Below are 16,498 nucleotides of genomic sequence, written 5' to 3'. Positions count from 1 at the left end.
CCATTGTAATTTAGTAATGTAACCATTATTTAACTAGGTAAATCAGTAAGAACAAATCATGATTTACAATGACAGCCAAACCCGGACGATGCTGGGCCAATTGTCGGGTGTGATACAGCCTGGATTTGGACTGTAGTGATGCCTCTTGCACTGAGATGCAGTGCCTTAGACCACTGTGCCACTTAGGGGTACACACCTGTCTGGTCCTGGGTGAAAAGGGTTAGGAAGTCCTGATGTAGAAAATGAGATCACTCACCTGTGATCTGAATGTTGTTGATAATCCAAATCCAATGTACAGAGAACACTGTGTCATTAAATTCTGCCCAACAGATGTAAAGTTGTTCTTTATCACATTTGAATTTGAAATGCTCTCAGGGATGGGATCTGGCTGATGAGTAGTGATAGGAATGAGGTCATTGTAGCAAGAATTTTAGGACAAGACAGACCACAACAATCCAGAGCCAATTGGCCCCCGATGTCCCCCGTAAGGCTTGTTATATATTAAGCTATGGTTTACATAGAAAAATGATGCGAGTGATGTCTTGTTTCCTTCCTTTCCATCACAGACATACATGTCTTTGTGTGGCACTGCCATAGGCCTATTGACCTGGCTGATACTGTAAAACTCTAAAGCATGGTATCTCATAGCAACAGACGTTTCAAAGGTCCTGCAAGCTAGTGTGTTTGAATCGTTTAGCATGTGACATGTCAATGCCACTGTTTAGTAATTGCCTGAAGCACTCTTGGGGGTTGAGATTGCATAACAAAACGTTTTGTGAACTTACCGTGATGCTACCGTTCACATAGACGCATAGCTAGAATTATCCACTACTAGTGCATAGTTACACACGCAAACAAACACTTTTTCAGCTTTGTTAATGACCTCACTAGGTCATGGTGTCATGTTGGGCTTATGCATCGGTCTCTGTTCAGACCCCTTGACTGTTTCCACAGTTTGTTACGTTACAGCCTTATTCTAAAATGTATTAGATAAAAACAATTTCTCAACAATCTACACACAATACCCCATAAGGACAATGCGAAAACAGGTTTTTAGAAAAACAAATGTCTTATTTACATAAGTATTCAGACCCTTTGCTTTGAGACATGAAATTGAGGTCAGGTGCATCCTGTTTCCATTGATCATCTTTGAGATGTTTTGATTGGAGTCCACCTGTGTCCAATCAATTGAATTTAACATCATTTGGAAAGGCACACACCTGTCTATATAAGGTTCCACAGCTGACAGTGCATGTCAGAGCAAATACCAATCCATGATGTCAAAGGAACTGTCCGTAGAGCGCGAGACAGGATTGTGTTGAGGTACAGATCTGTCGAAGGGTACCAAAACATTTCTGCACCATGTTGATTTTTGTCCCCCCCACACCAGAAGTAATCAGGACATGCAGGTTGAAATATCAAAACCAACTCTGAACCAATTATATTAAGTTGGGGACAGGTTGAAAAGCATTAAACATGTATGGAAATTTAGGTAGCTAGCTAGCTTCCTATTGCTAGCTAATTTGTCCTGGGATATAAACATTGGGTTGTTATTTTACCTGAAATGCACAAGGTCCTCTACGCCGACAATTAATCCACAGATAAAACGGTCAATTGAAATGGTTTCTCGTCATCTCTCCTGCTTCTTTTTCATCTAAGGACTTTATATGGCGGTTGGCAACCAACTTTACGGTGCATTACTACAACCAACTGCAGTGTGGACCTCAGTTCATCTTTCAGTCACCCACGTGGGTATATGCTCCTAAAAACCAATGAGGAGATTTGAGAGGCAGGACTTGCAGCGCGTTGAGCATCATAAATAGAACCACGTTCTAACTCGCAAACAGTTGTCGCGCAATGATTGAATAACATGCATGTGTACATTTATTTTGCACCACTCGCGCACGTGAGTCCACCTGTGTTAAATTCAATTGATTGGACATGATTCAGGACAAGTCTCTGAATGTCCTTGAGTGGCCCAGCTGGAACCCGGACTTGAACCAGCTTGACCATCTCTGGAGATACCTGAAAATAGCTGTGCAGCAATGCTCCCCATCCAACCAAGACGAAGCTTGAGAGGATCTGCAGAAAATAATGGGAGAAATGCCCCAAATACAGGTGTGCGTATCTTGTAGCAACATACCGAAGAAGACTCAAGGCTGTAATTGCTGCCAAATGTGCTTCAACAAAGTACTGAGTAAAGGGTCTGAATACTTATGTAAATGTGATATTTCAGTTTTTATTTTATTTTAAATAAATTATTAAAAAGGCCAAACCTGTTTTTTCTTTGTCATTATGCGGTATTGTGTATAGATTTTAAAATATTTAACTGTTTAATCAATTTTAGAGTAAGGCTGTAACGTAACTAAGTGTGGAAAAAGTCAAGTGGTCTGAATACTTTCCGAAGGCACTGTATATGGTCATCACTGTTCGCTCATCAGGGAACTCAACTGTAGCCTCCATCCATCCCTTTCTGAGGGAACAGCTTTAGGTCTCTGCTATAGGGTGTGTCCCAGTGTCCCCTTTGGAAAACATGGGTCTCTCCCCACAGGGTGAAGCAGTCTTTCATTGGCTGTCTTGCTGTCAGGGTGAGCACAGGGAGACCCTCTAAAGGGGTCTATGCAACAGAAGCCACGGTAGGTCTGTTTGCATCACTATGTAGTTCTATGTACATTTGTGCGGCTGAATTTTTGGAACTTGATGTAAACAGACCTCCGTTTGCATAGACTGTGGAGAGCCCTTTATAGCCCCGGAGTGTGAACTCCGCACAATCTCCCTCTGTTTCTGACCATAATCAACCAGCACCTCCTTTTTAGATACATTGCCATTTCCCTTCCAACTCCCCCACCGTTCTGAGGGTGTGGTAGCGTCAGTGGAAAATGTCTAAGTTTGCTGTTCCGACAGTCAATATATATTTTTTTAAAGGTGCTAGGTTTGTCTAGTGTGCTTTTCTTCTCCTCTGTCTAACAGTCAGTTTTTCTGTTTTGGCTTCTTTCACCTGACAGAAGTGTAATTTCCATTTAAAAAACATGGACTCGGCATGATTTGGGGCTTTTCCCCACTGCTCTTTGTGTGGCAGGGCAGTCTGCATTTACTGTTACTTTAGGAGTAAACAATGTTGGGTTTCACCCAGGGGCCATCGGGACCATAGTAAGGATGGAGAGGATATTTTTTTTTTGACTGGGGCCTCCATTGGTATGGGGCCAATTTTGTTATGTTTGAGTCACTCAGATGGCATAAGCCATGGCAAAATGTGTAGAATTGCTGGAAATCTGCTTTAAAACCGAAAATGTTCTCTCAAGCCCCATGGCGAGATGTGTAGAATTGCAGGAAATCTGCTTTTATAAAAGGTGATATTTTGTGATTGCGGCCAACAGGAAGGCCTAAAATGTTCGGTCAGCGACCGCTCCATTGGCCACGCCCCCACCCCACCTGCCACCTAAGCCCTATTTTTTTTTTAACTCTAGTCTGCTGTACCTGTGCCAAAACGCTGGTATTTTTCATCCTGTTGCTTGTTCTCCTTTTTTAAATAGTGAGACAACATGTTTTCAACACTTTATTTATTTCCATGACTGATAAACTAATTTTCTCTTAATCTCTCGTCTCTGCAGCAGACGTACCTATGTAATAGGTATGTTTAGAACATCAACTTGCAATAAAATCGCAGTATCGAATCGCAATAGCGTACATATAGAATCGCAATTTTGTATTGGCACCTAAGTCATATCGCGAGGTCCTGGCAATTCCCAGCCCTAGAAAATATGCTGGTCTCCTGGAGAATAGGATTGTATCCAATGGATTGGTACACAGGGGACTCATAACTGAGATGACAATCTTACCTTTCACCCTCTCTCTCTCTGATAGGTTGATCAGAGGACAGACGACCACCACGTTGGCACACCACATCCTTGCTCCCGTTCCTGGGACTAAACACGGTTCAAAGTGTGAGTGCTGATCAACAAAGCCTAAACACCATTCTCTTGGTCTCTCGCTCTCTTCTAGTTCATCACTGATTTTTCTCTTCACCTCCTCCACTCTGTTATTCCTCCTCTCAGATTTCTGTGCAGGTCCGAGTGCACCCATGCAGAACCACATGAAATGAATAAAGCAGCACAGTCTTTAACGCGACCCCACCCTGCCCCCTCCCCCGGACTCCAGCTAGTAAGGGGAATCTACTATCTGTTTAGATTGAAGCTCCAATCTTGTCTTGTGGTTTCTCCAATCAGTAACCATATTGTTGATCATGGTCTCTCCCCTCATTTCCTCTTTTTCTCTCCCGTTCACAGCCCACGTTCCCTCCTGGACAGCCCCCCTCTGTTGTCTTTGCCACCCCACCTCCACAAATGAACCCAGCGCCACAGCCCCGACAGGTACACATGTTCGTCACCCCACAGCTTCACCTCTTGACATTACTTATTATTTCAGCTGTCAGATGCTTCTCTGTAGTGCAGTATCTTAATCCATGGGTAGGAATGTAGATTATGCTACATGCCAACTCTCACTCTTTCCTACAACTAAGCTCTCCTGTTGATTCCATCTCATACGGTTTTAGCGCCCAGTGTGTGTACGTTCCAACCTGTCAACGTTACTTCTGGAAGGCAAAATCATTATGTCAGATCTCAGATGAGACTTGTATTGTGTTCTGAATCCTCTTGTTAATCCCTGCTCCCTGCCTTCCTATCTGTGTGTGGTTATGGAGGAAGGTTGTATCCGCTGCTCTCCAGCTGGTGTCCTATGTGGTTTTAACCTCTGACCTGTGACCTGTCTTGCCCTCCTTTTCTAGTTCGCCCCCGTGCCCCGTGCTTTACACCAACAGGTACTAACAGTCTGATTTGGGTGGGCTGGGTTGGAATTATGGGCAGTGTGGAATTCTCTTCACTTGCATTTCCTGTCTTCCTGAACTGTTTCTGAGCACTGAATGTTCTAAAACCTACTCATGTTTAATATGGGAGGCTAAGAGATTTAATCTGCTGTAGAATCCAATTCAGAAAGTATTCTGGGATGTCTTGTCTCTGAGGACCGCATTCATTGGGAACTTATCATGTTCACACACCAGGGTTTCCATTAGCTGGTAATGGCAGAAACAACAATAAATGAAATTTGGCTCTGGCCAGTTAGTTGTCCAGGAGAAGATTGTAATGCTTTTTGCCTATTCATTGATGGAAATATATTTGGCTGGACATGCTTTTCGGTCTATAGGTTAGTTTCCAGAATTTAGATTGCGTTATCTGTGGATCTGTTGGGGCGGTATGCAAATTGGAATGGGTCTAGGGCAGTGGTTCCCAAACTTTTTATAGTCCCGTACCTCTTCAAACATTCCACCTCCAGCTGCGTACCCCTTCTAGCACCAGGGTCAGCACACTCTCAAATGTTGTTTTTTGCCATCATTGTAAGCGTGCTACACACACACTATACAATACATTTATTAAACATAAGAGTGAGGGAGTTTGTCACAACCCGGCTCATGGGAAGTGACAAAGAGCTCTTATAGGACCAGGGCACATATAATAATCAATTACTTTGCTCTTTATTTAGCCATCTTACATATACAACCTTATTTGTTCATCGAAAATTGTGAATAGGGGACGCAGATAGCCTAGTGGTTAGAGAGTTGGGCCAGTAACCTAAAGGATGCTCGATCGAATCCCCGAGCTGACAAGGTAAAAATCTGTCATTCTGCCCCTGAACAAGGCAGTTAACCCACTATTCCTAGGCCGTCGTTGTAAAATAAGAATTTGTTCTTAATTGACTTGCCTAAAAAAATAGCTTACAACAGGTTAATGAGAAGGGTGTGCTTGAAAAGATGCACATAACTCTGCAATGTTGGGTTGTATTGGAGAGAGTCTCAGCCTTAAATAATTTTCCACACACAGTCTGTGCCTGTGTTTAGTTTTCATGCTAGTGAAGGCCGAGAATCCACTCTCACATAGGTACATGGTTGCAAAGTGCATCAGTGTCTTAACAGTGTGATTTGCCAAGGCAGAACACTCTGAGCGCAGCCCAATCCAGAAATCTGGCAGTGGCTTCTGATTAAATTCAATTTTCATAGAACCGCTTGTTGCAATTTCGTTGAGGCTCTCTTGTTCAGATATCGGTAAGTGTACTGGAGGCAGGGCATGAAAGGGATAACGAATCCAGTTTGTGTCGTCTGTTTCGGGAAAGTACCTGCGTAATTGCGCACCCAACTCACTCAGGTGCTTCGCTATGTCACATGTGACATTGTCCGTAAGCTTGAGTTCATTGGCACACAAAACAATCCTACAATGATGGAAAGACCTGTGTGTTGTCCTTGTTAATGCAGACAGAGAAGAGCTCCAACTTCTTAGCCTCAATTTTTGTCCCGCACATTGAATATAGTTGCGGAGAGTCCCTGTAATCCTAGATTCAGATCATTCGGGCGAGAGAAAAACATCACCCAGATAGGCCAGTCGTGTGAGAAACTTGTCATCATATGCAAGCTGTCAGACAAGTGAAAATTATAATCAGTAAAGAACTTTAAGCTCGTCTCTCAATTCAAAAAAGTATGCCAATACTTTGCCCCTTGATAACCAGCGCACTTCTTTCTGTATGTTGTAAAAGCGTTACGTGGTCGCTGCCCATATCATTGCATAGTGCAGAAAATAAACGAGAGTTCAGGGGCCTTGCTTTAACAAAGTTAACCATTTTCACTGTAGTGTCCAAAACGTTTTTCAAGCTGTCAGGCATTCCCTTGGCAGCAAGAGCCTCTCGGTGGATGCTGCAGTGTACCCAAGTGGCGTCGGGAGCAACTGCTTGCACACGCGTTACCACTCCACTATGTCTCCCTGTCATGGCTTTTGCGTCATCATTACAGATACCAACACATCTTGACCACCACAAGTCCGTTTGATGTCACAAAGCTGTCCAGTACTTTAAAAATATCCTCTCCTGTTGTCCTGGTTTCCAGTGGTTTGCTGAAGAGGATGTCTTCCTTAATTAAGCCCCATAAACGTAATGGACATATACCAGGAGCTGTGCCAGGCCCGTCATGTCTGTTGACTCATCCAGCTGTAATGCATGGAATTCACTGGCTTGTATGTGAAGCAGTAATTGTTTCAAAACATCTCCTGCCATGTCACTGATGCGTTGTGACAGTGTTGTTTGATGAAGAAATTTTCTGTATATGTTTTTGGTCCTTTTCCCCCAGTATTGTTCCAGACATATCCACTGCAGCAGGAAGAATGAAGTCCTCCACAAAAGTATGGCGCTTGCCTGTCCTAGCCACTCGGTAGCTCACCATATAAGATGCTTCTAGCCACTTCTTATTTATGGTATCGGTTGCTTTTATACATGTCTTACTACTTGAAAGTCGTCTTAATTCTTGCTCCAAAAACTCCCGTGGCTTATTTTTCAAATGTCTGCGCAAGAGTGAAGGTTTCATCGAGTTGTGAGATTAGTACTTTTGTGGCTGAGGAAAGGCACTACTCCCAATACAAGTGAACCCCAAATCAATGTAGATCTCATCATATTTGCGTCTCTTCAATGGTCCAACATCCCTGTCTGTTCGGTGCTTTCCCGGATGAGGGGGCAGTAGCTCTTCAGCTGCATCATATTCACAACTGTCAGTGTCCATGCTAGCTGGGCTAACAACAAATGTAGAAATATCTGGTGCTAGCATTGGATGTGCTCGTGGAAGCAGAATAACCTGTCGTCGACAGGTGCAGGTGTAGTACTGCTGGTTGTAGCAGTACTACCAGTAGAGCTGGTATGTGTGTCTATGGACGCGGGACTTTTTGTTATCCATTTTCGAACAAACGGAATGAGCAGCAGCTTCATGTGGCTGCAAACGGACCGTTAGTGGAATTCCCGCGAGAGAGTAACGGTTTATGTGATTGGTTGTTAATTATTTGACTAGGCTATCTGTATTTGACATTTGTTGTTTCGCTGAACCCTAGATGGTTTCATTTTATTTTTGGAAGTGAAACTAGGCTACTCAGGCTAGGGAGGGGAAAAAAACTCACCCAAATGTATAGCCCCGCTGGAAAATTTGTTTGAAAATGTGAGGGGGGGTTGTTTTCACGATTATAGTTTTTTTCATGTGAATCACATTTTTATTTGGCGTTCCCCCTGACAGGGTACGCGTAACCCTGTTTGCGAATACCTGGTCTAGGGTATCCAGGAGGATGCATGTGGTGTGGGCAATGACCAGCCTTTCAAAGCACTTCATGGCTACCGGCGTGAGTGCTACGGGGCGGTAATCATTTAGGCAGGTTACCTTCGCTTAATTTGGCACAGGGACTATTGTAGTCTGCTTGAAACATGTAGGTATTACAGACTGTCAGGGAGAGGTTGAAAATGTCAGTGAAGACACGTGCCAGTTGGTCCTGTTTTTTAAAGGTCATGCTCACATCGGCTACCGAGGGTGTTATCACACAGTCATCCAGAACAGCTGGTGCTCTTGTGGGTGCTCTCGTGCATGCTTCAGTGTTGCTTGTCTCGAAGCAAGCATAAAAGGAATTAAGGTGGTCTGGTAGGCTCGCGTCACTGGGCAGCTCGCATCTGGGTTTCCCTTTGTAGTCCGTAATAGTTTTCAAGAATGCCACATCCGACAAGCGGCGTAGCCGGTGTAGTAGGATTCAATCTTAATTCTGTGTTGACACTTTGCTTGTTTGATGGTTCGTCTGAGGGCGTAGCGGGATTTATTATAGGCATTCGGATTAGTATCCCGCTCCTTGTAAGCGGCAGCTTTAGCTTGATGCGTATGTTGTCTAAAATCCATGGCTTTTGGTTGGGATATGTACGTACGGTCACTGTGGGGACGATGTCATCGATGCACTTATTGATGAAGCTGGTGACTGAGGTGGTGTACTCCTCAATGCCATTGGATGAATCCCAGAACATGTTCCAGCCTGTGCTAGAAAAACAGTCCTGTAGCATCCATGTCATCTGACCACTTCCGTATTGAGCGATTTAAATAAAGGTTACTTTTATTTATTTTTTACTAGGCACGTCAGTTAAGAACACATTCTTATTTACAGTGACTGCCTAGGAACAGTGGTTTAACTGCCTTGTTCAGGGACAGAACGACAGATTTTTACTTTGTCTGCTCAGGGATTTGATCTAACAACCTTTCAGTTGCTGGCCCAACGCTCTAACCACTAGGCTACCTGCCGCCCCTGCTTTAGTTTTTGCTTGTAAGCAGGAATTCCTCTGGTTGCACATGTGACATGCTGGTAAAAATTTGGTAAAACTGATTTAAGTTTACCTGCATTAAAGTCCCCAACCACTAGGAGCGCCGCTTCTGGGTGAGCATTTTCTTGTTTGCTTATGGCCTTATAGAGTTGGTTGAGTGTGGTCATAGTGCCAGCATCGGTCTGTGGTGGTAAATAGATGGCTACGAATAATATAGATAAAAACTATCTTGGTAGATAGTGTGGTCTACAGCTTATCATAAGGTACTCTACCTCAGGCGAGCAATACCTCGAGACTTCTTTAAAATTAGACGTCACTCACCAGCTGTTATTGACAGAAAGACACACCCCCAACCCTCGTCTTACCAGACATAGCTTCTCTGTTCTGCCGGTCCATTAAAAATCCCTCCAGCTCTATATTATCCATATAGTCGTTCAGCCACGGCTCGGTGAAACATAAGATATTACAGTTCTTAATGTCTCGTTGCTAGGGTAGTCGTAGGTCATCAATTTTATTTTCCAATGATTGCATGTTAGCAAGTAGAATTTATGGCAGTGGGAGTTCTTGCTCATCTACAGATTCTCAAAAGGCAGCTTGATCTGCATCCTCTTTCCCTATTTTGGAATGGGCCAAAATACCAGCAACAGTGTGTGAAAACCTTGTGAAGACTTACAGAAAACGTTTGACCTCTGTCATTGCCAACACAGGGTATATAACAAAGTATTGAGATAAACTTTTGTTATTGACCAAATACTTATTTTCCACCATAATTTGCAAATAAATTCATAAAAAATCCTACAATGTGATTTTCTGGATTTTTTTCCTTCTCATTTTGTCTGTCATAGTTGAAGTGTACCTATGATGCAAATTACAGGCCTATCTCATCTTTTTAAGTGGGAGAACTTGCACAATTGGTGGCTGACTAAATACTTTTTTGCCCCACTGTAAAATGTCTGTGATCTTTTATTTCAGCTCATGAAACATGGGACCAACACTTTACATTTTGTTTATATTTTTGTTGGGTATATTGAGGCATGTCTTACCTTGCTTCAGAGTAGGGTATTAGAGATTTCAAACTTTCTAACGGATGTTTTCATCTGTCACGTGAAACTGCTTGCATGTGTAGTGCCCTTTTGACAACTGTTTTCCGACTAATTGCATTATGGAACGAACCTTCGCGTGTTGCCTACTGCCCTGTGCTTATAATGTGAAGAAATAAGTTTATCAACGTGTTTAAGCGATACATTCTGATCTGTTGCTTCAGACCCATTTTTTTCTAATTCAGTAGCCTAGGCCTACTTGTTGTATGAATTTGTGATCTATCGCCCCACAACTGACCCGAGTCTGTTTTGAATAGGCTACTTATTTCGAGACAAGCTGACCAATAGAATAGGTTGCCTAAACTTTTCTTCTGTAGTAGATTGACATAGGCTTGTGATTTTGCTGTTCGTTACTTGTGGACAGTTATTCTGCCGTGTTCAAAGTGCACATCAGAATTCGATAAGAAGGACCGCACATCATTGCATTCTCGACTTGCATGTTCTGTTAACATGAATTACCGTAATCGAAATGAGATTTTTAATTTCATTAAAATTTTCAGGTCAAATGTACGGAGCCACATTTTCCTAACGGAAACCCTGACACGCACACTCCGTGCTCTATGTTAGCTTTGCACATGGACAGTTACTCACACACCTGCATCTTTAATGGACTAGGGATGTGTCCTGCATTTTTGCATGCTGCTTGTTAATTCACTGCTGGGTGGTGGGGGTAGGCTCTCTGTCAACTTAACTGACTGCTGCTCTCACTCCCTCTTGTTCCACCTCTCTCTTCCCCCCCCCCCCCTCTCGCTTGCGTGTGTGTGTTCACGTGGTGTCTGGGTGATGTGCTGCTGAAGGGAGGATTCAGGTCACTGCAGGTAACGCTTAGACTCCTGGAAAAGAGGTCTGTCTAGTTGTTCATGCCTGTGGTCCTTTCGCCATTCTTTTGGCTACCGTATTGCTTGAAGAGTCTCATCGCAATATAAATTAAGCAACACAGAACATTCTAGTAATATTATTTGTTTTTTTAGCAGTTTGGGTTCTGGCATTATGAACAGGCTGTTAAAGTGCCAGAACAGCTCGTTGAAATTGTTTTAGTATTAACTGGCAAGGGGAAATATAATAGCCCTTTTTAAAGTTGGGTTGAATTTTATTGTTGAATGTTTTTACAAAAGAGGAGACTTAAGGACATGTGACACTTCCATAACTTGCTCCTCTCTTCTCTCCTACTGCCTCATCTTCTCCTCTCTCCAGGCGTACTACAGCCGTCCCAGTCTGCCCAGCAATGCCTCCCGGGTGCCCCCCGGCAACACGCCGAGGCCCGTGGCGCCCACACACGTCTACCAGCCGGGCCAACAGATGATGATGATCCCCTCACAGCAGATCCCCTTCCCCAACCAACAAGGCCCCGCCTACTTCATACCCGGACAGGTAAACACAGCACCACCCCTTCCTACAGGGTTCTCCATCTTTACTAGGGGCCACTCTCATTCTCTTTACTCAGACATTCACTATACCTTTTGGGACTGTTCCATTGGTTCCTTTCCACCAGACAAGCTCAATCAAGTGGTGGTATGGTATTTGGGAAGAAAATAAATGCTATTTGAGTGGCCTGCCTCCCCCTGGTGACCTGTGTCAGACAGATTCTGCTGAGTCTGGCCTCTGCTCTATGGAGCCAATGTTGGGACAAAAGCCCCATTCCCCTCCCCCTGGCCAGGTGATCAGCTGACCCTCCAGTTCCTTCCTGATTGTGCAGTGATTAAAACACCACAGAGAGAGAGCAGGATGGGTGTTACTGTGTGTTTGAGGGAGTGGTGTATGTTAGACGTTAGGAGAGGTAGGCCTGCCACAGCTGGTTGGCCATCAAAACCACACTAAAGTGTGTGTGGGACAAAGAAAGGTAGAGGTGTGTCTGTGTGTTGAATGAGTTATATCAAGTACTAGTTAGTAGACTGTCTTAACACCTTTTCCATCCTACTCGTTGTTGTTCTGTAGTTGAGCTTTAGCTTGCCTTGAATCCTCTGGTCTTGGGGAACACTCTACAATGTACATTTAGGTCTTATATCTAAACCATTCTGACATGTCTCTCTCCCTCAGTACCGGTCAACGTACGTGGCCACCCCCCAGCAGTACCCGGTCCCGCCGGGCACCCCAGGCTTCTACCCAGGCACCAGCCCAGCTGAATATGGTACTTATGGTAAGAGGCTCTGTTTGGGGCCCCGCCTGCCGATACCCACCTTTACCCAACACCACAGGCCTCAGCTTAACACCGCTCTCTCCTGGACACACTGAAAACAGGGATGTCAATTCCTGAGATTCATTTAAAGGTATTTTCAACAGAATTTCCATTGACTGAATTGAAGAGAAATGGAATTCAACCCTGATACACAGGTCAAATTCCAAACCTGTTACTTATTTCGGCACAAATAAGTTATTCCCAACAGTGTGCTCTCTTCCAAATTCCCTAATTTCCCTGTTCAGTTTGTCCAGGACGAAGGCCTCTGGCCTGGTGAGTCAGATTTTGACTGCCCTCTAGTGGTATGTGTTCACCTGTACAGGGGCTATAGAAAGCTCACTGGTTGTCCTGAAAACAAGCTTGGTGACCCTGCTCACAAGCCTGTGAGCTATGTAGGGTCTTAGTCTGTACAGTTCAGCAGTGACCTGGTCAGAGCAGTCCATTTATGGTGTCTACTTTAGAAAATGTTGACATGTATTGCTCCAACATGCTTAACAAGATGGTTGATTGTAAATAAGGTTTTGAGAGCTGGGGGAGTTGTGTGTGGATATAAACTCAGCAAAAAAAGAAACGTCCCTTTTTCAGGACCCTGTCTTTCAAAGATAATTAGAATAAAATCTAAATAACTTCACAGATCTTCATTGTAAAGGGTTTAAACACTGTTTCCCATGCGTGTTCATTGAACCATAAACAATTAATGAACATGCACCTGTGGAACGGTCGTTAAGACACTAACAGCTTACAGACGGTAGGGAATTAAGGTCACAGTTATGAAAACTTAGGACACTAAGGAGGCCTTTCTACTGACTCTGGAAAAACACCAAATGAAAGATGCCCAGGGTCCCTGCTCATCTGCATGAACATGCCTTAGGCATGCTGCAAGGAGGCATGAGGACTGCAGATGTGGCCAGGGCAATAAATTGCAATGCCCGTACTGTGAGACGCCTAAGACAGCGCTACAGGGAGACAGGACGGACAGCTGATCGTCCTCGCAGTGGCAGACCACGTGTAACACCTGCACAGGATCGGTACATCCGAACATCACACCTGCGGGACAGCTACAGGATGGCAACAACAACTGCCTGAGTTACACCAGGAACGCACAATCCCTCCATCAGTGCTCAGACTGTCCGCAATAGGCTGAGATAGGCTGGACTGAGGGCTTGTAGGCTTGTTTTAAGGCAGGTCCTCACCAGACATCACCGGCAACAACGTCGCCTATGGGCACAAACCCCCTGTCGCTGGACCAGACAGGACTGGCAAAAAGTGCTCTTCACTGACAAGTCGCAATTTTGTCTCACCAGTTGTGATGGTCGGATTCGCGTTTATAGTCAAAGGAATGAGCGTTACACCGAGGCCTGTACTCTGGAACTGGATCGATTTGGAGGTGGAGAGTCCGTCATGGTCTGGGGCAGTGTGTCACAGCATCATTGGACTGAGCTTGAACACTGTGGTACCCTTCCTGCAGGCTCATCCTGACATGACCCTCCAGCATAACAATGCCACCAGCCATACTGCTCGTTCTGTGCGTGATTTCCTGCAAGACATGAATGTCAGTGTTCTGCCATGGCCAGTGAAGAGCCCGGATCTCAATCCCATTGAGCATGTCTGGGACCTGTTGGATCAGAGGGTGAGGGCTAGGGCCATTCCCCCCAGATATGTCTGGGAACTTGCAGGTGCCTTGGTGGAAGAGTGGGGAAACATCTCACAGCAAGAACTGGCAAATCTGGTGCAGTCCATGAGGAGGAGATGCACTGTAGTACTTAATGCAGCTGGTGGCCACACCAGATACTGACTGTTAATTTTGATTTTGACCCCCACCTTTGTTCAGGGACACATTCCATTTCTGTTAGTCACACGTCTGTGGAACCTGTTCAGTTTGTCTCAGTTGTTGAATCTTGTTATGTTCATACAAATATTTACACATGTTAAGTTTGCTGAAAATAAACGCAGTTGACAGTGAGAGGACATTTCTTTTTTTGGTGAGTTTATCTGTGCTTATGTTTCTGTGTAAGAGAGGGGTGTGTGTGCTATTTGTAGATGTGGTCAGATGTCATAGTAGATGACATATCATTTGGAGGAGTGAGCACTTTTCTTTTTTCACCTCGTGGTGCCAGTCTAATAGAATTAACTAGCTTGGAGGGTGAAGTAGGGTCACTCACTCATACAAACACGCATTCAGAGGCCCATATTTGCATGCTCACACGTGCACACAATCCAATAGTCACGTGCTCTCTCTCAATGCCTCACAAAGCTACTGATGCTCATGCGCTCACATACTGTATTTGCACGTGGCAAACACACACTTTTACGGCACTAACATGCTGTCTCATTGACTCAGTTTGTCTGGTTTCTGGTTATGTTGTTGTGATTACACCATGAGTCATTAATCATAAGGCATACACTCCCGCCCTTCTTACCAGAGAGATGTTTGTTTCTGTCGGCGCGATGTGTGAAGAAACCGGGTGGCTGTACCGACTCTGACAACATATCCCGAGTGAGCCATGTTTCCGTGAAACAGAGAATGTTACAATCTCTGATGTCTCTCTGGAAGGCAACTCGTGCCCTAATTTCGTACACCTTGTTATCTAGAGATTGGACATTGGCGAGTAATATGCTCGGAAGCGGTGGGTGGTGTGCCCGCCTTCTGAGTCTGACCTGTAGGCTGCTCCGTCTGCCCCTCCTGCGACGACCACTTTGTTTTGGGTCGTCCTCTGGGATAAGATCCCATGTCCAGGGTGGAGGTCCGAACAAAGGATCTCCTTGGGAAAGACGTATTCCTGGTCGTAATGTTGATAAGTTGACATCGCTTTTATTTCCAGTAGTTCTTCCCAGCTGTATGAAATAACACTTGAGATTTTCTGGACTAACAATGTAAGGAATAATACATAGGAAACTATGCAGTTTTTAAAAAATGTTTTATGTTTTTTCTTCTTATTGGTAAGATGGCGCCGCCAGACATGGTCGCCTCGCTTCAGCTCCTTAAGAAACTATGCAGTTTTTTTTAAAGGACCTGAAGCGAGGTGACCATGTCTGTCGGTGCCATCTCACCAATAATAAGACTTGCTTCCTCCTTTTGACTGGTACTGTGTGTGTGTCTCACACACACTGCTTGTGGATAAACTTTGAGAGAAATGGGGAAGGACGGACTGAGAGAGGCCAAGTGAATGAGGAAGGAGAGTAGTAAAAAGAGGCTTTGAGCAGTTTTGAGGGCATAACACAGCTGTAGACTGAGAGGAGGAGGAATTCAGAGAAAGGGGGAAGACGATACCCTCTTCTACCCGGTGTTTTCCTCTCTCACACTCTCAGGCTGCCATTGAGATGGGGAACCGTGCATTTAGGATGAGCTCCCAGCATAGCTGAGGGTAACTATGTGCTGCTGTCTGGTTAGTCTCCTTTTAACCCCATTCTCTCCATCCCTCTACTCCCCCATCCTCTCCCTCCCTCTTGTCGTGACTCATATCTCAAGCTCTTATTTACTGGGATGGGACGCTTTCCAAGAAAGTCCTGTTCCCTTTGCTTTCTCTTTTCCTGCATGTTCCACCTCCATCCTTCTCTCCCTCTCTCCGTCTCAGTACTCGATGTGGGTTTTGACTATATTTAGTCAGTGCTTTTCTTGGTCAACAATGCAGACTCAGTAATGTGAGTTAGACTGAAATGTGTGCTGAGAGCTACTCACAGGCAGACAGTTCATAGAGTTTTTTTTTCTGGGAGAGAAGAGGGGATACCAGTTTCAGAGAGCAGGAGGAGACTGGTTCACTCTGTATCTGAGGCCCTTGGAAGGCCAGGTCTGGTAAGACAAATAAACTGTGGCGGAGTCATGGATTTCCGAATATGGAGTCTTTGAATTTGGGATCTCTCTGTGAATGTGGAAAAGACGGGAGTGGGCATGGTGATTGGTGCTCTAGGTTTAGAGTGGGGAAGGATTGATGGTGATCATTGCTAGACAACCATTTTCAGGTCTTACCATAGATTGAAGTCAAAACTGTAACTCAGCCACTCTGGCCACTGTCTTCTTGGTAAGCAACTCCAGTGTAGATTTTGCCTTGTGTTTCAGGTTATTGTCCTGCTA

The 16,498-nt window shown here is 44.5% G+C and overlaps 1 protein-coding gene across 4 annotated transcripts in view; it reads left to right on the top strand.

Moving 5' to 3' along the window:
- LOC139549402 (eukaryotic translation initiation factor 4 gamma 1-like) overlaps positions 1 to 16,498 on the top strand; it is a 59,190-nt gene that overhangs the window by 2,013 nt on the left and 40,679 nt on the right. For all 4 annotated transcript variants that reach the window (XM_071359881.1, XM_071359880.1, XM_071359882.1 and 1 more), the window contains 7 exons: positions 3,865 to 3,944; positions 4,056 to 4,161; positions 4,287 to 4,370; positions 4,784 to 4,816; positions 11,048 to 11,068; positions 11,445 to 11,621; positions 12,288 to 12,387. In XM_071359881.1, the coding sequence (XP_071215982.1) occupies positions 4,099 to 4,161; positions 4,287 to 4,370; positions 4,784 to 4,816; positions 11,048 to 11,068; positions 11,445 to 11,621; positions 12,288 to 12,387 (478 nt within the window). In that variant the 5' untranslated portion in view covers positions 3,865 to 3,944; positions 4,056 to 4,098. Of the gene's footprint in view, positions 1 to 3,864; positions 3,945 to 4,055; positions 4,162 to 4,286; positions 4,371 to 4,783; positions 4,817 to 11,047; positions 11,069 to 11,444; positions 11,622 to 12,287; positions 12,388 to 16,498 lie in introns of those variants that run through there.

Source organism: Salvelinus alpinus, chromosome 22 (genome assembly GCF_045679555.1).
Source record: "Salvelinus alpinus chromosome 22, SLU_Salpinus.1, whole genome shotgun sequence".
NCBI lineage: Eukaryota > Metazoa > Chordata > Actinopteri > Salmoniformes > Salmonidae > Salvelinus > Salvelinus alpinus.
This window is presented reverse-complemented; position numbering and strand designations above follow the sequence as displayed.